Source organism: Pristiophorus japonicus, chromosome 2, assembly GCF_044704955.1.
Source record: "Pristiophorus japonicus isolate sPriJap1 chromosome 2, sPriJap1.hap1, whole genome shotgun sequence".
Classification (NCBI taxonomy): Eukaryota; Metazoa; Chordata; class Chondrichthyes; family Pristiophoridae; genus Pristiophorus; species Pristiophorus japonicus.
Window position 1 is genome coordinate 68,733,801 of NC_091978.1, and position 24,947 is coordinate 68,758,747.

The following is a 24,947-nucleotide window of genomic DNA, read 5'->3' on the forward strand; positions in this document are numbered from 1 at the left end:
CATACAGCCCCAGCTCTCTCTGTCCCTGCAACCTCTTTAAAATTGAATTGTTTAGTTTATATTGCCTCTCCTCATTCATTGTACCAAATGTAAATGCTTCTCTACGTCGATGTGTCTGCCCATTTCACCAGTCTGTCCAGGCCCTCCTGAAGTTTCACTATCCTATTTTGCTTACTACATTTCTGAGCTTCGTGTCATCTACAAACTTTGAAATTATGCTCTATATACCCAAGTATTAATATACATCAAAAAGAGCAGTGGTCCGAATATTGATGATGTAAAGGACTGCGCAAGTATTGTATGGAAAGGGTGTCCAACAGATTTTCAGGCCTCTGACCTCTGCCCTTCTTACCAATTTGCAAACCAGTACAAATGATCTTTTACTATTTATCCTTTTAAAAGCTTTAATAAATTTGAAAGCTTGATTTTGATTTTCCCCCTCCTGAACTACTGCAATTTAAAAAAAAAAAAACAATTCTTTTGAGCTTTCCTTCATAATTACAATCTTTCATTCCTGGTATCATCCTCTGAGATCTGTGCGTTCCTCCAATTCTGGCCTTTTGTGCATTCCTGATTTCAGTCGCTCCACCACTGGTGGCCATGCCTTTAGCTGCTCTAAGCTCTGGAATTCTCTCCCTAAACCTCTCTGACTCTACTTCTCTCTCCTCCTTTAAGATGTTTCTTAAAATCTACTACTTTGACCAAGGTTTTGGTCACCTGTCTTAATCTCTCTATTTGATTTGTTGTCACATTTTGTCTGATAATGCTCCTGTGAAGCGCCTTGGGACTTTTTTTTAACTATGTTACTCATCATCATCATCATAGGCAGTCCCTCGGAAACGAGGAAGACTTGCTTCCACTCTTAGCACGAGTCCTTAGGTGGCTGAACAGTCCAGTACGAGAACCACAGTCTCTGTCACAGGTGGGACAGACAGTGGTTAAAGGAAAGGGCGGGCGGGGAGTCTGGTTTGCCGCACACTCCTTCCGCTGCCTGCGTTTGATTTCTGCATGCTCTCGGCGATGAGACTCGAGCTCAGCGCCCTCCCGGATGCACTTCCTCCACTTCGGGTGGTCTTTGGCCAGGGACTCCCAGGTGTCAGTGGGGATGTCGCACTTTATCAGGGAGGCTTTCAGGGTGTCCTTGTAACATTTCCGCTAGCCACCTTTGGCTCGTTTGCTGTGGACGAGTTCCGAGTAGAGCGCTTGCTTTGGGGGTCTTGTGTCTGGCATACGAACTGTGTGGCCTGCCCAGCGGAGCTGATCAAGTGTGGTCAGTGCTTCAATGCTGGGGATGTTGGCCTGGACGAAGATGCTAATGTTGGTGCGTCTGTCCTCCCAGGGGATTTGTCGGATCTTGCAGAGACATCGTTGGTGGTATTTTTCCAGCGACTTGAGGTGATAACTGTACAAGATCCACGTCTCTGAGCCGTACAGGAGGGCGGGTATGGTCTATGGGCCCTGTAGACTATGAGCCTGGTGACAGTTTTGAGGGCCTGGTCATCAAACACTCTTTTCCTCAAGTAGTCGAAGGCTGCACTGGCGCACTGGAGGCGGTGTTGGATCTCGTCAATGCCTGCTCTTGTTGATAGGAGACTCCCGAGATGAGGAAAGTGGTCCACGTTGTCCAGGGCTGCACGAGAGGGGCAGTGTTGTGCGGTGAGGGCAGGCTGGTGGAGGACCTTTGTCTTACTGATGTTTAGCGCAAGGCCCATGCTTTCATATGCCTCAGTAAATACGTCGACTATGTCCTGGAGTTCAGCCTCTGTGTGTGCACAGACGCAGGCGTCATCCGCTTACTGTAGCTTGATGACAGAGGTTGGGATAGTCTTGGACCTGGCCTGGAGATGGCAAAGGTTGAACAGCTTGTACATGAGGCCAAAGAGGGTTTTTACTCCAACGTCGAAAAATCCCTGACCTGCATCCCCTCGGGTGACAAACTGATCCTCCTCAGTGACTTCAAGGCCAGGGTCAGCAAGGACACAGACCTCTGGGGAGGCGTGATTGGCAGAGAGGTGGTAGGGAAAGCCAACTCCAGCAGTACCCTACTCCTAAAAAAAAATGTCTCGAGCATGAGCTTGTCATCACCAACACCTTGTTCCGACAGAGGGATAAATACAAGGCATCGTGGCAACACCCTCACTCCAAACACTGGCACCTACCCAGGGATCGCAAGGATGTGCACATCACCTGCGCCATGACAGGAGCCGACGACTGCTGGACGAACCACCACCTAATTCGATCTATCATTGACATCAACATAGCCCCAAAGCGGAGGGGGCAGCAGAAGCAGTGTCGCAAAAAAATCAATGCCGGGGCACTTAAGGACCCAGCTAAGAGAGCCCTATACAGTCAGACCCATCTCGGGACTCTATACAAAACGACGGTGGCCGGAGCAGTAGCGTAAATGGGACACTTAGTGACCCAAGTCTCCTTTTGGGGCGCTACCTATCGTTTACAGCAGATACATGGTGTTAAAATAAGCCCTTATCTACATGCAACCTAAACAACAGTTACAAACCTTATCAGTTAGGGTTTGCTTATTACTGGTTCTTTTTGTGAAAATATACTATTTCATATTTTACTTCTGCCCCTCCTGGCCCAACAAAAATAATTTTAAACTTAACATTTCAGGGCTGCTTCGGCACTATCACGAGTAAAACTCGTAAAATAGCAATTGGCTTCTTGTGTATGTTATAGAACCCGGATTTACATATTAAAAGGGTGCCTACTGCCTGAGTCAGGCAAGTGTTTAGACCCTTAGCAATGAGCTCCTGTAAAAGTGACAGCGGGCGTATCAACCCTGTTAACAGGAGCAGTAAGTCTACCAATCTCATTTTGGGGCCATTCATCACCATCACCACCATCATCATTATCATCATAGACAGTCTCTCTGAGTCGAGGATGACTTGCTTCTACTCTAAAAATGATATCTCGGGTGACTGAGGAGTCCAATGTTGGACCTCCGGTCTCTGTCACAGGTGGGGCAGACAGTGGTTGAAGGAAAGGGTGGTTGGGGAGCCTGGGTTGACCCACGCTACTTCCGCTGTCTACGCTTGGTTTCTGCTTGTTCTCGGTGATGAGACTCGAGGTGCTCAGTGCCTTCCCGGATGCTCTTCCTCCACTTTGGGCGGTTGTGGGCCAAGGATTCGCAAGCGTCGGTGGGGATGTTGCACTTTATCAAGGAGGCTTTGAGGGTGTCCTTGAAGCATTTCCTCTGCCCACCTGGGGCTTGCATGCCGTGTCGAAGCTCCGCATAGGGTGCTTGCTTTGGGAGTCGTGTGTCGGGCATGCGGACGATGTGTCCCACCCAACGGAACTGATTGAGCGTGGTCCATGCTTACGATTCAATTAACGACATTTTCAGCAATTTAAAATTGACCTCTAATTGTTTACCTCCAAGTGGAGTAAGATTTAACTGGTGTATAAAAAATACATCTAATAAACGAAAGCTTGATATTAAAGTGGCTCCAGCTTACTGAAGGAAATGGCTTTAAAAAGGCTGAAGGCCTTTATACGACATGCTAATTTATACATCGTAAAAAGACCACACCGAAAAAGATAGGTCACCATCCTAATTTGACCTTAGCAACAAGAGCTCGACTCCAGAACTCTTTTTGGGAGGAAACAAAAACATTAAATCGTGGCCCCCCGATCTGGGGGACGCACCAAACATTTACAATGCTCTTTTTTTGTTGTTTTTTTTTGTATTTTTTTTTTGTTTTTTTTTTAAAGTTTTGTTTTTGGGCACTAAAATCATATTTTTTCTCCAAGTGCCCCCTATAAAAGGGGAGGGGGACACTAAAAACACCGGCAATTAAAACAAATTCAACTATAAAACATAAAATCAAATTAAAATTTGGTTGCCGGGCGTGATGATGCACTCCAGTCCCTCCGGTGCCCACCTCTCGCGGAAGGCCGCGAGCGTACCGGTGGACACCGTGTGCTCCATCTCCAAGGACACCCTGGCGCGGATGTACGCACGGAAGAGAGGCAGGCAGTCAGGTTGAACGACCCCCTCGACCGCCCGCTGCCTGGACCGGCTGATGGCACTCTTGGCCGTGCCCAGGAGCAGTCCTACGAGGAGGCCCTCGGACCTACCCGCTCCCCTCCGCACAGGGTGCCCGAAGATCAGGAGTGTGGGACTGAAGTGCAGTCAGAATTTCAGGAGCAGCCCCTTTAAATAATAAAACAGGGGCTGCAACCTTGTGCATTCGATAAAAACATGGAACACGGACTCTTCCAGACCGCAGAAATTGCAGGCGGCCTGGGAGCCCGTGAACCGGCTTAAAAATTTATTGCACGACACTGCTCCGTGCACCACCCTCCAGGCCAAGTCCCCGATAAATACTGGGAGGACTCCCGCGTAGAGTGCCCTCCATCAGGGACCCCCACCTCCTCCGGACGGCAAGATGGTACGCCATGGCGTGTCCGGACAGCAGACGAGGATGGCAAAATTGAAGGTGTGCAGGAGCAGCCCGTACAGGAAACCCCTCCGCGCAGAACTGAAAGGCACGGAGGGGATTTCCCCGAGGCGGCTCAAGTTGTGAGGCGTCGGCTCCCGAGGGAGGTTTCGGGGTTTGGCGCCGATGAGGAATTCCGTCCGGACGGGGGTCAGTTCAACTCGATCTCCCCACGTGCTTGAGCCTCCTCGATGCACCTAATGGAGTCAGGGCCCAGAGCTGTTTTTAGCGACTCGATGGCATCGGCCGCGCGGCGGACGTCGGCCGTATTTAGGCGCCGTGTCAGCGTGTCTGGCGCCATCCAGCCCGCTCCTCCGCCATCGAGCAGGTCCCTGACCCTAGTCACCTCACCAGCCACAGCCCTCTCGTCCGACTGCCACCTAAAACCTTGGTCGTGGAGGTACGGATTCCCGAGCAGCGGCTCCTGCAGGACGGCCGCCACTCCAGCCGGTGGAGGGCTGCGCTTGATGGAGACTTTGTTCCAGACCGTGGTGAGTTCCTTGTAAAAGACAGGCAGCTCCTGGAAGGCGGTCCTGACGCCCCCCATGCTCACAAACAGGAGCTGCGTGTCATAGTTGAGGCCGTGCTGCTGGCGGAAGAAATACGTCGCCAGAGCACGCCACCTAGGAGGGGGCTCGACGTAAAGGTATCTGCAGGGTCTGAAGACGGAAAGTCGCGAGCTGGGTGCTGACGCACACCAACGACTGACCGCCCTCCCCAAGCGGGAGCCTCAAGACCGCGGCAGAGACCCAATGCTTCCTGTTGTTCCAGAAGAAGTCCACCAGCTTCTTCTGTATCTTGGTGACAAACGCAGGGGGAGGGGTCAAAGTGACCAGCCGGTACCACAGCATGGCGGCCACCAGCTGGTTTATGACTAGCGCTCGACCCCTGTAGGACAACACTCTGAGCAGTCCTGTCCAGCGCCCTAGGCGAGCAGCGACCTTGGCCTCCAGCTCTTGCCAGTTTGCCGGCCAGGCTTCCTCGCTCGACTCCAGAATGGCTGGAGATCATTTGAACACCTGTCTACTTAACTTGATTACTTCATCAATTGTGGATTGTATTTGCAGGAGAGGTGTTGACGAGAGGTGTGGTTCAAAGTTAAAGACTTTTAAAGCTAATCAAGTTAGAATTGGGGAGACACGCAGCTCCAGGGTGACTGCTCCAATCTCAATTTTGGCCTTGTGGTGTTGCCTCACAGCTTCATGCCTCGATGCAGGTTTACAGATTACCTGTGAAGCAGATGACTTGGTTACAAGAGAAAGCCACGCTACACTACAACGTCCTCCATCAAAATACTTGGGATCTTCTTGACAAGCTTGAGCCAACAATGAGTATGTAACTTTCATTACATAGTCAGAAATTTGCCACCATAATGATCGACTTAGCTCCATATTTTGGAGCTGAAAGTTTTTTTTTGGAACTAAATAAATTTAGGGCCATTTTGCTAGTTTTGCTAGTGGTGTTATGCCGTCCTTTTAATTAAAAAAAATAAGGGCCGATTTTTTTTGAGAACATTTTGTGGCATCACTCGGGGTCAAACTCAACAATAACGCTGTTTTTGTGAGTTTCCCCAATAAGGATATTTTTAAGGACAGTGCTAAATACCGTTTTTAAAAAGTTTGCCTTACCTAGTCGAGTCCGATCGAAATCAGCGCTAACGGCACCACCTTGGAAAATGGAGCCGAGTTAAAGCTTTTGGAGGGAATGCTGCGTTTACAGATTGTGCTTTTTGTAACTTGTTTTTAAGGCCATTTAAAGAACGGGAGCTATTCTAACTTTGCCATATGTGGCGCGTGCTTATGCTCTCTGGCTTTTCATCGAAGAAGGCTTATTCGGCAGCATTATCTGCGTAATCAAAGAGGTCACAGATTTATGAGGAGGAGGCTTTATCCCGAATGAGTTTACAGGGAGAGGCACTCATACCTGCACCTGACTGAGGCACAGTGCGTTAGAAGGCTGTGTTTTCGAAAAGAGGTGGTCACCGAGATATGCCAGCTCATACAGCAGACATTACGCCTAGAAGCGGGAGGAGGACTGCACTGCTCGTCGAGGTCACGGTAACTGCGGCACTTGCCTTCTATGTCTCCGACTCCTTTCATGCATCAACTAGGGATGTCTGCTTCATCTCGCAGCACGCTACACATCGCTGCATTCGCCAGGTGACAAGGGACGACTTCGTCAACTTCCCAATGACCACGGAGGCACAGAATGAGAGGGCTATATGCTTTTCGCTGGCTTCCCCAAGGTGCAGGCTGCCATTGACTGTATGCACATTGCCCTGCGAGCACCTTTAGACGATCCAGAGGTTTATTGAAATCGAAAAAGATTCCACTCGCTGAACGTACGGATCGTCTGCGACCATATGCAGCGTGCCCTGGCAGTAGATGCAAAATATCCAGGGAGCATCCACGATGCTTTCATCTTGCGTGAGAGCAGTGTGTCACAGATGTTTGACCAGCAGCCAGAAGGGCAGAGCTGGGGGACAAAGTTTACGGGCTCACCGCCTGGCTCATGAGCCCCCCTCCACAAAATGCAGACAGAAGGCGAGCATCGCTACAATATGTGCCACATAGCCACACGCAACATCGTGGAGAAGACAATTGGAGTGCTAAAGCAGCGTTTCCTATGCCTGGACCACTCCCCTCAACAGGTCAGTGAGTTCACTGTGGTGTGTTACATGCTACACAACTCAGCCATCATAAGGGAACAGGATTTGCCACTGGGGATTGCAGAACCACCTCAGGAGAGAGGGGAGGAGGAGGGAGGACGAAGAACTCTTGGCACCACTACAACCTGCAGGACGACTGGGGAGGAGGTCTCGTGGATGTTACGCCGTTGCAAGAGCCTTGCGTAGGCAGCTGATACTTCACCGCTTTGCATAAAGGCTGAACGGCACATTTGACCATTGTATACCACCATGTTGACTATTTCCATCCGTTATTCTGCGAATAAGACACTACATAAGTTTGGGTTACCTGAAAAAATAATTTTCAGTTTATTAAACATTTGTACACTTGTACTTAACTTTAATTAAAAAAAATATTAAACTTTAAACGTTTAAATTAACATCACCTTAAATAACAATAAAAGAACAGCAAAACAACAACAACAGCAGCAAATAAACTTCAGCTGCAGCCACCTCTCTCCTCACCTCCTTATTTAAAGACCGCTCTGCCCGCCCTTCTTGCCCTTGCCTTTAGCCTTGCCCGTTACTGCAGGCTTAGCCCTTCTCCCGATGAGCCCAAGATTCTTACTAGGGTCTCGAGTACGGCGCTCTGCTTGTTGGGGGACAGACCCAGGATACGGCAATCCGGAAGGCCCGGGTTCGGCCTCTTCGGCCTGTAGACCAACCTGCGGAATTGGAGTGGGAGTGGCATCACTTGCTACTTTCAATTGCCGCTGGGCAATGTCAGTCTGGGTGTATTCCCGCGTTGCAGCGACTATCTCCGACATGCCTGCACATAGTGCTGCTATTCCTCCTGACATGCCCTCCCTAATATCAGCAGATTGTGCTGCTATTTCTCCCTTGATCCCACCCATGGCCTGTAAGCTGAACGCTCTCACCTCATTCCCACGAGCTCTACCACCTCCCGTGGAGCCTGCATTTCAGGAGAGCGCTGTTCAGGTCTCGTCCTCCTCCTCCGTATAGACGGGCCTGCTGCTGCCCTGGGTGTGCTTTCCTGGGACCCGTGACCTCGGAGGGTGGACAACCCACAAATGTCCCCTCGCGCGTAGAGCTCTTGAAAACGCTTGGTATATCCATGGCCTGCAACTCCTCCAATTACAATATCACTATCTGATCAGCCTCCTCCTCCCGCCTCCCAGCTGAAAAATATTGTCGGGCTCCTACTCCTTCTCATTCTCCTTCTCGTTTTCCTCCTGATCGCCCTGTGGAACTTGTTCAGTATGGCTGATGTCGTCGGGCTCATCCACTTCTGCTTCTGGCAAGGTGACTGGGTGTTGTCCTTCATTATTGGATGATTGGATGTCTGTGCAACATCTGCAAAATATAACAGAACAGACGAATGGTTAGCAGCAGGGGAGGGGGGCAGGGTGACATGAGTAGGCTCATACAGCGCAGGGTCATTTGAAGGACCATGACGAATGATGCTACATCACATAAACCGAAGCACAGCCGACAGAGAGTACATCGCATAAACCGAAGCGCAGCCCACTTGTGCCAACCCAGACTGGATTTTGCAGGACTTGCCCGCTCTCTGCAACCTGGGCCCAGCATCCGCACGGGTGGTCGATTTTTGGGACCCACCAATAATACTGCGATTCTACTTTCCAGGGCTGTTAATGGGTGCACTCTTGGAGGACCGCCACCAGTTTTCATCTGCTCTCAGTTGTTGTCGAACACCTTCTTCTGCAAAGATGGCAATATAAATTTTTAGGAGAGGGGCCTTCTGCTGTCGTGGCATACACAGATAGTCACATTTACAATTCAAGTAATTGTAGTGCATAAATAGTGCCACATAAGAGGTTACTGCACAAGATGAAAGCTCGTGGGGTTGGGGGTAATATATTAGCATGGATAGAGGATTGGCTAACTAACAGAAAACAGAGAATCGGGATAAATGGGTCATTTTCCGGTAGGCAAACGGTAAATAGTGGGTTGCCACAGAGATCGGTGCTGGGTCCTCAACTATTTACAATCTATATTAATGACTTGGATGAGTGTAATGTAGCCAAGTTTGCTGATGATACAAAGATGTGTGGGAAAGCAAATTCTGAGAAGGACACAAAAAATCTGCAAAGGGATCTAGACAGGCTAAGTGAGTGGGCAAAAAATTGGCAGATGGAGTATAATATGGGAAAATGTGAGGTTATCCACCTTGGCAGAAATAATAGAAAAGCAAATTATAATTTAAATGGAGAATAATTGCAAAGTACTGCAGTACAGAGAGACCTGGGGTCCTTGTGCATGAAACACAAAAAGTTAGTATTCAGGTACAAGTAATCAGGAAGGTAAATGAATGTTGGCCTTTATTACAAGGGGGATAGAGTATAGAGTATAAAAGCAGAGAAGTCCTGCCACAACTGTACAGGGTATTGGTGAGGCCATACCTAGAGTACTGCGTACAGTTTTGGTCTCTGTATTTAAGGAAGGATATACTTTCATTGGAGGCTGTTCAGAGAATGTTCACTTGGTTGATTCCGGAGATGAGGGAGTTGACTTATGACGATAGGTTGAGTAGGTTGGGCCTATACACATTGGAGTTCAGAAGAATGAGAAGTGCTCTTATTGAAACTTCTAAGATAATGAGGGGGCTCGACAAGGTGGATGCAGAGAGGATATTTCCACTCATAGGGGAAACTAAAACAAGGGGGCATAGTCTTAGAATAAGGGGCCGCCCATTTAAAACTGAAATGAGGAGAAGTTTCTTCTCTCCAAGGGTTGCAAATCTATGGAATTCTCTGCCCCAGAGAGCTGTGGAGGCTGGGTCATTTAATATATTTAAGGCGGCGATCGATTTTTGAGCGATAAGGGAGTAAAAAAGGGCAGGAAAGTGGAGCTGAGTCCATCATCAGATCAGCCATGATCTTATTGAATGGCAGAGCAGGCTCGAGGGGCCAAATGGCCTATGCCTGCACCTATTTCTTATGTTCTTATGTTCTTAAATAATAACATAAAAACATTACAACTGCTTGTCAAAGGTCCTGCCACTTCTTCCGGCACTGCTGGCCAGTCCTCCTGACGGACCTGACTGAGAAAACCTGCTTAGCAACGCTATTGTTGCTGGTTTAAGTTTACCAGGACCCTTCTTGCCAATCTGGTGCCATCCTCTCTCCACAGCACCTACCAGGGCCTCATTGGTGTCTTGGTTAAACTTCCTGGCCCTTTTCCTTTCTGATTCAGACTCCATTTTTCGTTTTGCAGCTCCTATGTCAAAGTACCATCAAATCTCCTGCAAGTTACAAAGGTCTTTAAAAATGGCTGATCCAGACCAGGAAGTATACTGCGCATGCGCGGGCACACCGTCACATGGAAAACGGGCAATTTTTTTTTCCGCTTGCACAGAACAGGATTTATTTTTAACGCAAAAAAAATTAGCTCCATTCTTAAAAACAGTGGTATTTTAACGCTACACCAAAATTTAAAAAACTTTTGGCAAAACTTAGGCCTTCCTGTTTTGGTACTTTTTCGGTATTACAAAATCGGCCGTTATTCGCAAATGGCTCCAAAAAACTATCTTCTTCTTAAATGTGGAATTTCTAACCCTTGATTTCTAAAAGGCTATGCATTTTGGGAATTCAAAAGCTGCTGTTTTATTGTTGCTGAAGCAATTCTAAATCCATAAGTCCAAGATGCGTAATTCTAATGTCAATGTTTCTATTGTATTAACAAATAAATGATGATTGTGTTCTTTGTAAAACCATGGTTTGTGCCTGAGGTTTATTTCGGAAAAAGAGCCATTAAGTTAAATATACAATTAAACCATGTGGAGATGAAAAGCCATTTCCCCAAATTAAAGTTAAAATCACTTGGCCCATTTTTGCTGCTACACTGGTCTATAATTTCCTGCTTGATCCCTTTTGCCATTTCTTCAGCTGGAATAATGCCAGGGTAAAACTATGAGGACAGGCTGCATAAACTTAGATTGTTTTCCTTTTGAGTGTAGGGGGTGGTCCAACTGAGGTGTTTAAAATGATAAAAGTATTCGATAGAGTAGATACAGGGAAGCTATATCCTCTGGAGGGGGAGTCTAGAAAAATAAGAACATAAGAAATAGGAGCAGAAGTTGGCCATTTGGCCCCTTGAGCCTGCTCCGCCATTTAATACGATCATGGCTGATCCGATCATGGATTCAGGTCCACTTCCCTGCCCGCTCCCCATAACCCCTTATTCCCTTATCGGTTAAGAAACTGTATTTCTGTCTTAAATTTATTCAATGACCCAGCTCTTTGAGGCAGTGAATTCCACAGATTTACATCCCTCCTGAGAAGAAATTCCTCCTCATCTCATTTTTAAATGGGCGGCCCCTTATTCTAAGATTATGCCCCCTAGTTCTAGTCTCCCCTATCAGTGGAAACATCCTCTCTGCATCCACCTTGTCAAGCCCCCTCATAATCTTATACATTTCGATAAGATCACCTCTCATTCTTCTGAATTCCAATGAGTAGAGGCCCAACTTTCTCAACCTTTCCTCATACGTCAACCCTCTAATTTCTGTAATCAACCTAGTGAACCTTCTCTGAACTGCCTGCAAAGCAAGTATATCCTTTCTTAAATATGGAAACCAAAACTATGCGCAGTATTCCAGGTGTGGCCTCACCAATTTTTTCTGCCAAAGTGCATGACCTCACACTTTCCAACATTACACTCCATCTGCCAAATTTTTGCGCAATCTTAAAATTAGAGCTAGGCCATTCAGGTGTGAAATCAGGAAGCACTTTTTCACACAAGTGGGAATGTGGAATTCTCTTCCCCAAAAAAGTTGTGGATGCTAGGTCAATTGACATTTTAAAAACTGAGATTGATGGATATTTATTAGGCAAGAGTATCAAGGAATATGGAACAAAGGTGGTAAAGGGAGTTGAGGTACAAATCAGCCATGATCTATTTCAATGGAGAAACAGGCTCGAGGGCTGATGGCCTAGTCCTGTTCCTATGTAACCAGCCACCCTCTGGGCCTCGAACAAAATTGTTGTTTCCAAAGTGTGGTGCATAAAGTATAACCAGGAAGTGGGACAGACAATTTTTTATTATGTGTATAGATAGGTTTATAATTTTGTTCAATTATATTTATCCCTCAATCAACATAACTAAAAGAAACAGATTATCTGGTCGTTATCACATTGCAGTTTGTGGGAGTTTGCTGTGCGCAAACTGGCTGCCGCATTTCCTATGTTACAACAGTGACTACACTTGAAGTACTTCACTGGCTGTAAAGCACTTTGGGACATCCTGAGGTTGTGAAAGGGGCTATATAAATACAAGTCTCTTCTGTATAATTTAACATACTTCTATTTATACATGGATATGTTATACAGTAACAGTTGGATGTATTTCTAATCATATTATTGGATATCCTTATGTCTGAATAGTCGATACCTTGTAGCATTGTACACTGGGAGACAAGACCAAGTGTACTCAAGTGTAGTTAGGAGTGAAGTATACTTGGACCAGGGTGCATAGACCGAATTCAGTCACTATTTTAAATCTGTATATCATTTTTATGCAATAATTTAATTTTTTTAACTATCATTTATAGTTAATTTATGGGCGTTTGGAAAGCAGCAAATAAAAGTTGGTTTAAACATAGGAGTTTCTCTGTAGTACAGACTGAGGATGCAAGACTGAGGTGCTACAGTGCCACCACTGGCAGGAGGGTATAGTTACAGAGTAACACGTTTCTGTATCCTCTGATATATTCTATACATTTCTGATTATCTAATCTACCTACTTCTGGTAATGATATAATGAGGGACAGATTTACTTAACTGGGGTGGGGAACAAACAGGTATATTTATATACTTGATTTTTAAAAAATGTTTGTCTGTGAGCAGTGTCATCGGAGATCCACCAACTTGTTGTATAGAGGCTGTGTTTTTAAAAACATTTTGTTTGCCATTTAATTTCAGACCATAACCTCTGCTCTTATTTTTTCACATGGCAGCTGTTGATGCTTCTGCCATTCCCATTTACACCACTTCGAGACTCATCTTTTGTTTCTTTACTTGTCCCGTTACCTTCTCCTTTTGCTTTGTACCTGTACTAGCGTCCCTTTTGTCTTTTAATCTCGCCTGCTTTCCACCCTATCACAGACCTTCCCTTTTGTTCTTTCCTCCCCTCCCCCCTTTCCCTGCCTCTGCACCCGCTTAAAATCTGTTACATCTCTTAACTTTTTCCAGTTCTGATGAAAGGTCATCGACCTGAAACGTTGGCTGTGATTTCGCCTACCGAGGCGGGTTCGGTGTGGCCACCATTGGTAACGGGGTCAAAATCCGTGCTGGCTGCAGCCTGCTCTGTTGAAGTGATCTTACGATAATTTGTCTTGTTAAGCCTGCTTAGCGAAGTCCCCGGCCAATTGAAAGAAGCGGGACTGATGACATCATTTGATGACACGTCATCAGCCGGTTTCCTTAAAGGGACCATGTCCAAATTGATTTTGACACTTGTGCTGTCACTACAGCATTGAGGTGCTGCAAACATTGAGAAGCACTGCACAAAAGTGCACGGCTGCACCCAGACTCTCCCATAACTCCCTCCATTTGCTTATGGAGGAGTTACAGCACACACGGAGAATCTCTTCCCTTCCAATGGGCGGAAGAGAACTCCCCAGGAGACTAACGCAGCCTGGTTGCACATTGCACAGAAGAGGTGTCGTCTGGAGGAGCTGGCTGCAGTGGCGCAAACCTTTCAATGATCTCAGTAGATCATGAAATGTTACTGCAAGGCCACATCCAACCTCATCCTGCTGTGCCATTTATCACATCCCCGTCACTCTGCCTTCTCTACCCTACTCCTGCACATCCTTACTCACACCAACTTACCTTGCACCTCCACCCGTCCCTCTCTATCTACATTATTACTTCCCCATCTCACTAGCTACCCCTCACACTCATCCTAGTCCAATCATACCAACTAACAACACACAAGGGTAGGCACTTAAGTGTTTTCACCAAAGTACCTGTAAAGTTTTTGTTAATGTGTTGGCAAACATTGAAACCTTTATTTTCAACACTTTGCATTCTTGGACAGATTTGTGTGCACCTTTCGAAGTGGCTTAGTGAATTGCAGTAAATGGTGAGACATAACGATATCCTCCCCCACAATGGTGATAAGTGTGATAAGGAATGGCTTGGGCATTATAGGGATGCTTCATGGTGTTGGTGTGGGGTGGTGCCAACCTGGTGTATCATGTGGCAGCCAGGGTGTTAAGTGTCAAGTAAAGTAAATCTGGCCATGGTGAGGCCATCCCTGGCGTCCAAGGCAGCAACGTGGTCGATTGCTGATGTCCTGTGCAGCATCAGTTGATTGCGGAGAAGGTTGGTGTTACTGGTGATGCTGGTGTTGGGGCTGATCGTGGTGGGATTCTGAGGACCAAGGTGAGATTTTTTTTCAAGGGCACTGATGCTGATGGAATAGATGGCAGGTGAGGTTGAGATGACAGAAGTGATCTGTCAATGGTGAGAGAGGTTGTTCCAATGAGGTGACACTGGATAGAGAGTTTGCTCCAAACACTTGCAAGCTGCATAAAGCTCAATCTGTCTTCCAAATGTAGTAAGCAACAACTTCTAACCTTGGAAAGTGCTCACCCCCTATGAAATGGGAGCTTTCATAGACCATTTGCAGCTGTCCAGTTAAGAAATCATCCCATGGTGACACAACACCCGATCTCTTTACCGAACGTGATCCCCGAGCAGCGGGGAACCTGTTGACGAACTCTTTAAATCTAAAGATGAACTTAAAATAGTTTTTTAGTGCCTGTTAACAAGCCCTTAATAATCTAAATTGCCTCCCCCGGTGTTTGGTGTCAGGTCTGTTCAGCGCTGACAGACCCGATACCTGGGAGACTGGCGTGGAGACGGGTTGACAGTAGGGTCCCGACCCGCTGTCAATCATTTCAAATTTCTCTGCTGACCCTCCTCCGATCCCATCCTCTGTGCTGGTAAAATACCAGCTATCAGATGCTGCTTGACCTGCTGAGTATTTTCAGCATTTTCTATTTCTATTTCAGATTTCCTGCATCCGCAGTATTTTGCTTTTGACTTATTTGAATGGGATCGTTTCCCAGCTGCTGCGGTTAATATGCATTTCATTATGTGAAATAATTGTCACTCTCCTATGAATGCGTGTTTTATCTGAAATGTGATCGTCTCCAGCCAAAAACTAGCACCTCCTTGTTGCTGCACAGTTGATGCAAGTTTAGTGCGTTAAGCAGGGTTACTAGCTGAGTGGTTGCACTTCCTTGCTGCTGCATGGTTAATTCATATTCAATCTTAACTAGGATGTTTACTTGAAATACTCGCAAAGAGTTAATTATGCCTGACAAAGAAGGAAAATAACAAGTCAGGGGAGTATTTTTTTTTACCGGTGAAGGGTGTTGAACTTGTCTGTGATTGGAGATGGTTATTTTGATTGGAACTTTGAAAGAAGCTGTGGTTCGTATTTATACAGCCAAAGTGCTGGTTTTGAGAGTCAATCGTCAATGTAAGTTTCTCATTAAAATATTTTCCAGTTGGGCAATAAGTAATCTTGAAGCATCAATATGCCTTATCAAAATTGCTTTTTAAAATGTAACAGAGAATTCTCGCCCACAATTCCATCAATATTTTGCTGCTTTGTTGCTGATATTATCGCTATCAAACAGTAACATGTTGACATCGTATTGAATATGTTTTTTTTCCGAAAAGGAAGTAAACATTTGGGGCTAAACATTTAGTTGGATCGCGCCCCTGCCACCCCCCCCTCACCCCGCGAGGGATGCTAAAGGGTTGTCAACAGTAGCGCCGCTCGGTAAATTCCGTGTGCCGTTACCAGCGGCGTTGAGGGGTATCACTCGGGAGCATTTGTGCTGGTGTGCAATGCCCCTGGTAGTGAGACAGAAGCAAACTTTGGTTTGATAACCCCCTTAGCGACCCGCGGCGACCCCGCCAGAGAAAGCCTGGCGGCAGAGCTGTCCCGGAGCGCTAAGGGAAGGTATGACTGCATCAGGTAAGTGATTGATTTTTTGAATTTTATTTGTTGCGATATAACTTTATTTGGGGTGAGTAATGCATAGGGAATGTTTTTTGTGAATTTTGTTGATGTTTTTTTTACAGGGAGGCCTCTATTCGGGCGCTATGAGGCCGGCTCTTTAGCATGGGATCTTCAGATGCGCACCCGGCTTAGTGCCCTAAGAGAAGTATGGAACGCTTCCCTTCGCGCTCCACTCCACACTCAGGACGCTGAAACTGAATTTTGCTGGACCCGGCGCTTAAAATCTTCCAGCGCTAAATTTAGCGCCCAGGCAATGTTAGCGCCTTAGGAGCCCTCCAATTGAATTGCTAGCCCTTGTTGTTGTTTTGTTGTGATTCTGTCTGTATTATGTTTAATCTGATGCTGATGAACAGGCCACTGTGTATTTTGAATGCAGTTCCGTACATATAGGACAGGCTTGATGTCAGCACCTTTAGTCCATTATGTAATTTTTTGGCAATCACAAAAAAATCTATTAATGACTAGTGGCACTGCCCTAATTTAATGCTGATGAAACGGTTGTTGTTGTGAATATTTGCTCCAGAGATCATCTTTTTTCTATTGGAGGGGAGGAGTGTATAAAATGCCAGATAGCAATTCCAATGTCGCATTTGTTTGTAAAGCGTTGTAGTGCATGTTGTACAATTTCTTGATCCATTGATATTGCTATATTTTCTGAATCACTGACAATAGTCCTTTTTAGGAAAGTTTGATTTTTTAATAAAATTCTTTAGTTCCACTCCTGAGAATTGAGCATATATAATCCAGGCTGCCACTTCAGTACAGTAATTAAGGAGAGCTGCACTGTTGGAGGTATCATCTTTTGGGTGAGACATAAAACCGAGTTCCCGTCTGCTTTCTCAGGTTGACGTAAAAGATCCCATGACACTATTCGAACCAATGTCCTGTCAAACATTTTTCCCTCAACTGACATTGCTGAAACATTATCTGGTTATTATTTCCGTGCTGTTCCCAATTTGGCTGCTGTGTTTCCAACGTTACAACAATGACTATACTCCAAAAATGCTTAATTGACTGTAAAGCGCTTTGGGATGTCCTGAGGTTGTTACAGGCGCTATATAAATACATGTTTTTTTTTGTTCCTTTCTTTAAAACTTAATAAATTTGTGACCGGTTTTATGCAAGAAGTCTTACATTTCAAATGGTAAGTATCATTTGAGCCTTGAACCAAAATGTATTCCTTGTGTACAAACCCTGTGGGTGAACTATTTGGTGAGGGCTCAAAAATAAAGCTTGAAATTTAAGAGTTGCATTCTATAAATTCAGGTGGCCTGTGCTTGCGGTTAAAATACATTTTTCAGACATCAGTTCTAGCATATTTCCTATGGTTCATTTTGCCCCATTGGTATCTAGTTTACATAAGTCACTTCACCAATTAAAGCAGGTGAGCTGGGAAAGGAATCAAACTGTCTGTTTGTCAATTACAAGAAAGAAAACTGCATTAATGGTGTCAAAAGGTGTAACTTTATTTTTTGCTCTTCTTGCAGCTTTGCATACCTATAAATTGATGATCATGGGGGATATGAAAACCCCAGACTTCGATGACCTGCTTGCTGCGTTTGACATCCCAGATATGCAGGTTGATCCTAAAGCAGCAATTGAATCTGCGCACGATGAGAATGAAGGGCAACTAAAGCAGAGCATCCCTGTGGATGAGGATGCTCAGGTCCCCTCGGCACCAGATGGGGTAGTGAGTGTGATTGTAAAAAACATTCGAACTCTTGATTCATGCGAGACTGCGGCCACGACGACGGAAACCCCAGCTCTGGATAAAGAAAATCATCATTCTTCAGGCAATGGCTTGCACAATGGCTTCCTCAGTGTGTCAACGCTAGATGGGTTTTCTAAAGATTCGGACAGTAAGTCAGTCAGGTGTGAAGGACCACCAGGGACCGAAGCAAAACTAGATTTGTCAAGAGCCGAAACCATTGATGGCCCTGAAACTGGACTCAAAGACTCTGCGTTTAACCAGTTCAGCCCCATTTCTAGTGCAGAAGAGTTTGAGGATGACGATAAAATAGAGGTTGATGATCCTCCACAGGTCAAAGTGGAAAGTCAACCAATTTTTCAAGCAAACGTACTTCCGGGTCTAACTGCTGAGCGAGAATGTGAGAAAGCGAGGAAGCCAGGAGGGGAGAACGTGGTCAAGCCGGAAGTGTCCATCCCAGATGCTGAAGAAAAGGGTAAGATATTGAAAAGCAGCAGAGAGAGTGAAAGCCTCAGTGTTAATTCAGGGATTCTTGAGACATTTAAAGCCCGAGATGTGGATGAGAAATTGTCAGACGAGGACACTGAAAAGAGCTTTAAAAATTCCTCTGAAAAGCAGCTTGATAACAGAGCCATCGATGGCAAAAGTGGTGAGAAAACCAGTGCGAATGTCACTTGTTCTTCAAATCTTAGGGCCAAGTCCTCCTCCAAGCTTTCCTCGTGCATTGCAGCAATTGCTGCTTTGAATGCTAAAAAGGCTGCAGCAGATACCAGTAAGGAGCCTCAGTCTGTCTCTAGGGGGCCTTCTCCGGTTTTAAAAGAATCTAGAGAAAGCCCTAGAGTCACTGAAAAATCTCCAGAGGGCCCTCTGAGCCCAATGGAAGTGGTGAAGAAAGTTGCCATCAAACAGTCCGATAGCCCCAGGAGCGTGTCAAGTGAAAGTAGCATGAAAGGGTCCCCTTCCTCTCCTGCAAGCTCACCGCCTGCAATCCCCAAGGTCCGCATCAAGACCATCAAAACGTCATCTGGTGAAATTACCAGAACAGTGACCAGAATCATGCCAGACGTTGAGCAAGAGCTTGGTAGAAGAGGACCAGAACAGGCAAACTCCATGGTTGTCTCATCACTTTTGTCGTCTCCGCCTGCTGAGTCTGCTGTGTCTTCGCCTCCTACGACACCAGTGCAATCGGCGCTTGTCACAGCTTCTAATACAGTAATGTCTCCTGAAGTTGCTCAAAAACAGGTTACAATTAAACCTGTTGCCACTGCTTTCCTTCCAGTGTCTGCTGTGAAGACGGCAGGATCGCAGGTGATCAACCTGAAGTTTGCGAACAACACTACAGTCAAAGCCACCGTGATTTCTGCTGCCTCAGTTCAGAGTGCCAGCAGTGCCATCCTGAAGGCTGCCAATGCTATGCAGCAGCAAACAGTGGTCGTCCCAGCATCCAGCCTTGCCAATGCCAAACTTGTGCCAAAGACTGTCCACCTCGCTAACCTTAATCTTCTGCCTCAGACTGCCCAGGCCACTTCTGAACTCCGTCAGGTGCTTTCCAAAGTGCAACAGCCCATAAAGCAGACACTAATCACTGCTTCTTCTACCCAGCCTCCTAAAAAGGTATCTAGAGTTCATGTGGTGGCCCATTCCCAGAACGCAGTGGTTGAGACGTTTAACAAGGTGCTGAGCAGTGTAAATCCGGTCCCTATCTACACACCTAACCTTAATCCTCCAACTAGTGCTAATATCACGATACCACTTCGTGGTTACAAGTGCTTAGAATGTGGCGACTCGTTTGCTTTGGAGAAGAGTTTGGCACAGCATTATGACCGGAGGAGCGTGCGGATTGAAGTGACGTGCAACCACTGTGCAAAGAACTTGGTCTTCTTCAACAAGTGCAGTCTTCTTTCTCATGCTCGCGGGCACAAAGATAAGGGCGTGGTAATGCAGTGTTCCCATCTGATCATGAAACCCATTCCTGCGGACCAGATGATTGTTCCCAGTTCCAGTACTACAGTTTCTTCTATTACTATATCTGCGCCGCTCTTAACGTCTGCAGGTGGCACTGCAAGTGTGGTTGCAAAAACTGTTCCGAGCGTACCCAGTGCAGTGATCTCTGCGCCTGCCAATGCTCCCATTCTTCCAGCAATGCCCCTCGATGAGGATCCATCAAAGCTTTCCCGACATGGCATGAAGTGTTTGGAGTGCAGCGAGACGTTCCTGGACGAGATGTTGCTCGCCACACATTTCCAACATGCCGCAGAAGCAGGAGGACAGGTAAATCAACTTGTGTCAAAGTGGGTTGGAAATTGTCCTCTAATTGCATGCAGTCAAATGTTTTCCGTCAGCGTCACAGTAATGGCCTGTCTGGTCACTGGAGCATACCTGGACAATGAATAGTGCTCTTCCTGGAAACACTTTTAATTATGCCTGAAGCAATAAATAGGTGCAACTGACAAGAAGAACTTGCATTTATAGAGCACCTTTAATGTAGTAAAAATGTCCCAAGGCGCTGCACAGGAGCATAATCAGACAAAAATTGACACCGAGCCAAAAGAGGAGATATTAGGACAGGCGACTTAAAAGCTTGGTTAAAGAGGTCGGTTTTAAGGAGCATCTTAAAGGAGGAGAGAGAGGTGGAGAAATTTAGGGAAGGAATTCCAGAGCTTGCGGCTTAGACGGCTGAATACATGACCACCAATGATGGGGTGAAAGAAGTCGGGGATGCACAAGTGGTCAGAGTTGGAGGAACACCGAGTTCTTGGAGTGTGGAGGGCTGGAGGAGGCTAGGGAGGGGGAGAGGCCATGGACGGATTTGAAAACAAGGATGAGAATTTTAAAATCGAGGCGCCGGTGGACGAGGAGCCAAAGTAGGTCAGCGAGCACAGGAGTGATGGGTGAACGGGATATGGGCAGCAGTATTAATGGACGGTGGAAGTTGGGAGGCCGGGCCAGAAAGAATTGGAATATTCGAGTCTGGAGATAATACAAGGAATAGATTCCTGAGGGGGGAAACTTTAATCAGTGATCACAAAATTCGATACAGGAATTGTAAACAGAAATGTTAAAGCTGGTGTCAGCTGTAAGAACTCTGAACTGTTTTGTACTCTTGGTTTAACTGCTTTTAAAGCTGTACATGATGTGATTTAATATGATTTCTTTCATTTAATTCTTCGATTTTCATTATAGCACAATATGCCATATTTACAGTGTCACAGGATGGGTTCAGATGAATAAGGCCTTTGGAAATATTTGAACTTATCTTTCTTGAATACTATTTCTACTGTGTTTCCATTAGAGTAGGAGTATCCAAATTCAGATCGATTGTCCATGTTCCCTGGCAATCCAGCTTGCAAAACCTAAGCAACTGTTCTACTTTTGCTTGTATTTCTTACTCGTCGGTTTGACCTGTTTGAATTTGATGAGCCTGGAAGTTTGCAAAGGGGTGTTCTTGGAGCTGTTGCTTCATTGGTGAATAAATCCTAAATCAGAACACCAAGTTCTGCTGGCAACAGCAGCCTGAGATATATATACGGTAATGGAAACAGTGGAGTAATTATTGATTATGTACGATAGTGTAAAATGGGCAATTAGGGATGGGTAGTAAATGCTGGCCTTATCAGCGACATCCATAACTCATGAACGAATAAAAAAACATGATTATTTGCACTAGTTTTGTGTGTCCTTCAGCGCAAGCGCGCATTGGACTCCACCAACCTTTTGCGCGAGGGCGCTCTATTCGGTCGTGCATATGCAATGCGACGTACAAGGAAGCCGGAAGTGGAGCCAAACCACGAGCTGCGAGGAGCTGCCGCTGGAGCTGCTTCTAGCTTTTGGATTATCATCAGGACTTTTGCCTAGAATATCGCTATGATTGTTTCGAGGCCTTCTGTGGGAGAGAAAACATCGGAGGTAGTGGGGGAGAAAGAGAGGGAAGGAGGGAGAGAGAGAAAGACTGGGGGGGAGAAGGGGGTGGAAGAGAGAGAGACTGGGGGGGGGGGGGAGGGCGTGGAAGAGAGAGAGAGAGAGACTGGGGGGAGGGAAACAGAGAGAGACTGGGGGGAGAGAGAGATTGGGGGAGGGAGTGAGAGGGAGATAGAGAGAGCGAGAGAGAGCCACTGGAGGAGGGAGAGCGAGAGAGAGCGACTGGAGGAGGGAGAGCGAGAGAGAGCGACTGGGGGAGGGAGAGGGGGAGAAAGCGACTGGGGGAAGGGAGAGAGAGAGAGAGAGAGAGAGAGAGAGAGACTGGGAGGGAGGGAGAGAAAGACTCTGGGGAGGGAGAGAGAGAGAGGCTGGAGGGAGGGCGAAAGGGAGAGAGAGAGGCTGGGGGAGGGCGAAAGAGAGAGAGAGGCTGGGGGGAGGGCGAGAGAGAGAAAGAGAGAGACTGGGGGGAGGAGAGAGAGAGAGAGAGACTGGGGGGAGGGAGATAAAGAGAGACTGGGGGGAGGGTGAAAGAGGGACTGGGAGGGAGAGAGAGACTGGGGAGGGAGAGCGACGGGAGAGGGAGAGAGACTGGGGGAGGAAGCGAGAAAGAGACTGGAGAGGGAGAGAGAGACTGGGGGGAGGGAGGGAGAGAGAGACTGGGGGGAGGGAGGGAGAGAGAGACTGGGGGGAGGGAGGGAGAGAGAGACTGGGGGGAGGGAGGGAGAGAGAGACTGGGGGGAGGGAGGGAGAGAGAGACTGGGGGGAGGGAGGGAGAGAGAGACTGGGGGGAGGGAGGGAGAGAGAGACTGGGGGGAGGGAGGGGGAGAGAGAGACTTGGGGGAGGGAGGGGGAGAGAGAGAGACTGGGGGGAGGGAGGGGGAGAGAGAGACTGGGGGGAGGGAGGGAGAGAGAGACTGGGGGGAGGGAGGGAAAGAGAGATACTGGGTGGAGGGAGGGAAAGAGAGAGATACTGGGTGGAGGGAGGGAAAGAGAGAAATACTGGGGGGAGGGAGGGAAAGAGAGAAATACTGGGGGGAGGGAGGGAAAGAGAGAAATACTGGGGGGAGGGAGGGAAAGAGAGAGAGACTGGGGGAGGGGGGAGGGAGAGAGAGAGAGACTGGGGGGAGGGGGGAAATGAGAGAGAGACTGGGGGGAGGGGGGAAGTGAGAGAGAGAGAGAGAGACTGGGGGGAGGGGGGAAGTGAGAGAGAGAGAGACTGGGGGGAGAGGGAGAGAGAGAGAGACTGGGGGGAGAGGGAGTAAGAGAGAGAGACTGGGGGGAGAGGGAGTAAGAGAGAGAGACTGGGGGGAGAGGGAGTAAGAGAGAGAGACTGGGGAGAGGGAGTAAGAGAGAGACTGGGGGGAGAGGGAGTGAGAGAGAGAGACTGGGGGGAGGGAGGGAAAGAGAGAGATACTGGGGGAGGGAGGGAAAGAGAGAGATACTGGGTGGAGGGAGGGAAAGAGAGAAATACTGGGGGGAGGGAGGGAAAGAGAGAAATACTGGGGGGAGGGAGGGAAAGAGAGAGAGACTGGGGGAGGGGGGAGGGAGAGAGAGAGAGACTGGGGGGAGGGGGGAGAGAGAGAGAGACTGGGGGGAGGGGGGAAATGAGAGAGAGACTGGGGGGAGGGGGGAAGTGAGAGAGAGAGAGAGAGACTGGGGGGAGGGGGGAAGTGAGAGAGAGAGAGAGACTGGGGGGAGGGGGGAAGTGAGAGAGACTGGGGGGAGAGGGAGAGAGAGAGAGACTGGGGGGAGAGGGAGTAAGAGAGAGAGACTGGGGGAGAGGGAGTAAGAGAGAGAGACTGGGGGGAGAGGGAGTAAGAGAGAGACTGGGGAGAGAGAGACTGGGGGGAGGGAGGGAAAGAGAGAGATACTGGGGGAGGGAGGGAAAGAGAGAGATACTGGGTGGAGGGAGGGAAAGAGAGAGATACTGGGTGGAGGGAGGGAAAGAGAGAAATACTGGGGGGAGGGAGGGAAAGAGAGAAATACTGGGGGGAGGGAGGGAAAGAGAGAGAGACTGGGGGAGGGGGGAGAGAGAGAGAGACTGGGGGGAGGGGGGAATGAGAGAGAGACTGGGGGGAGGGGGGAAGTGAGAGAGAGAGACTGGGGGGAGAGGGAGTAAGAGAGAGAGACTGGGGGGAGAGGGAGTAAGAGAGAGAGACTGGGGGGAGAGGGAGTAAGAGAGAGAGACTGGGGGGAGAGGGAGTAAGAGAGAGAGACTGGGGGGAGAGGGAGTAAGAGAGAGACTGGGGGGAGAGGGAGTAAGAGAGAGAGACTGGGGGGAGGGAGGGAAAGAGAGAGAGACTAGGGGGAGAGGGGGGAGGGAGAGAGAGAGGGGGGGAGGGAGAGAGAGAGGGAGAGACTGGGGGGGGGAGAGAGAGAGAGAGAGAGACTGGGGGGAGAGAGGGAGAGGGAGAGAGACTGGGGAGGGAGAGGGAGACTGGGGGGGGGGGAGACTGGAGAGGGGGAGAGTGAGAGACTGGGGATAGGCGTGGAGAGAGAGAGAGACTGGGGGGAGGAATGGAGAGAGAGAGAGAGAGACTAGGGAGGGAGATAGAAAGAGACTGGGGTGGTGGGGAGAGAGAGAGAGACTGGGGGGAGGGAGATGGAGAGAAAGACTGGGGGCAGGGAGGGACAGAGAGAGAGACTGGGGGTGAGAGGGAGAGAGACTGGGGGAAGGGAGGGAGAGAGACTGGAGAGGGATAGAGACTGGGGAGGGAGAGTGAGAGACTGGGGGGAGGGAGTGAGAGAGAGAGACACTGGGGGGAAGGATGGAGAGAGAGAGACTAGGGAGGGAGATAGAAAGAGACTGGGGTGGTGGGGAGAGAGAGAGAGGCTGGGGGAGGGGGAGGGAGAGAGAGACTGGCGGGAGGGAGAGAGACGGGAGGGAGGAAGAAAGAGAGATACTGGGGGGAGGGGGGGGAAGAGAGAGGCTGGGAGGGGGAGGGGGGGAGAGAGAGACGGGGAGGGGGGAGAAAGAGACTGGGATGGGGAGGGAGGGGAGAGAGAGACGGGGAGGGGGGAGAAAGAAACTGAGTGGGAGGGAGAGAGAGAGACTGGGGGTAGGAGAGAGAGAGAGATACTGGGGGGAAGGGGGGAGTGAGAGAGACTGGGGGAGGAATGGAGAGAGAGAGAGAGAGACTGGGGGGAGGGA

General features: G+C 48.1%; 1 protein-coding gene across 3 annotated transcripts in view; it reads left to right on the plus strand.

Annotated features, from left to right (window-relative positions):
- The window catches only part of znf532 (zinc finger protein 532), a 176,946-nt gene that overhangs the window by 84,786 nt on the left and 67,213 nt on the right, over positions 1-24,947 (plus strand). For all 3 annotated transcript variants that reach the window (XM_070867873.1, XM_070867865.1, XM_070867883.1), the window contains one exon: positions 17,658-20,149. In XM_070867873.1, the coding sequence (XP_070723974.1) occupies positions 17,678-20,149 (2,472 nt within the window). In that variant the 5' untranslated portion in view covers positions 17,658-17,677. The remainder of the gene's footprint in view (positions 1-17,657; positions 20,150-24,947) is intronic.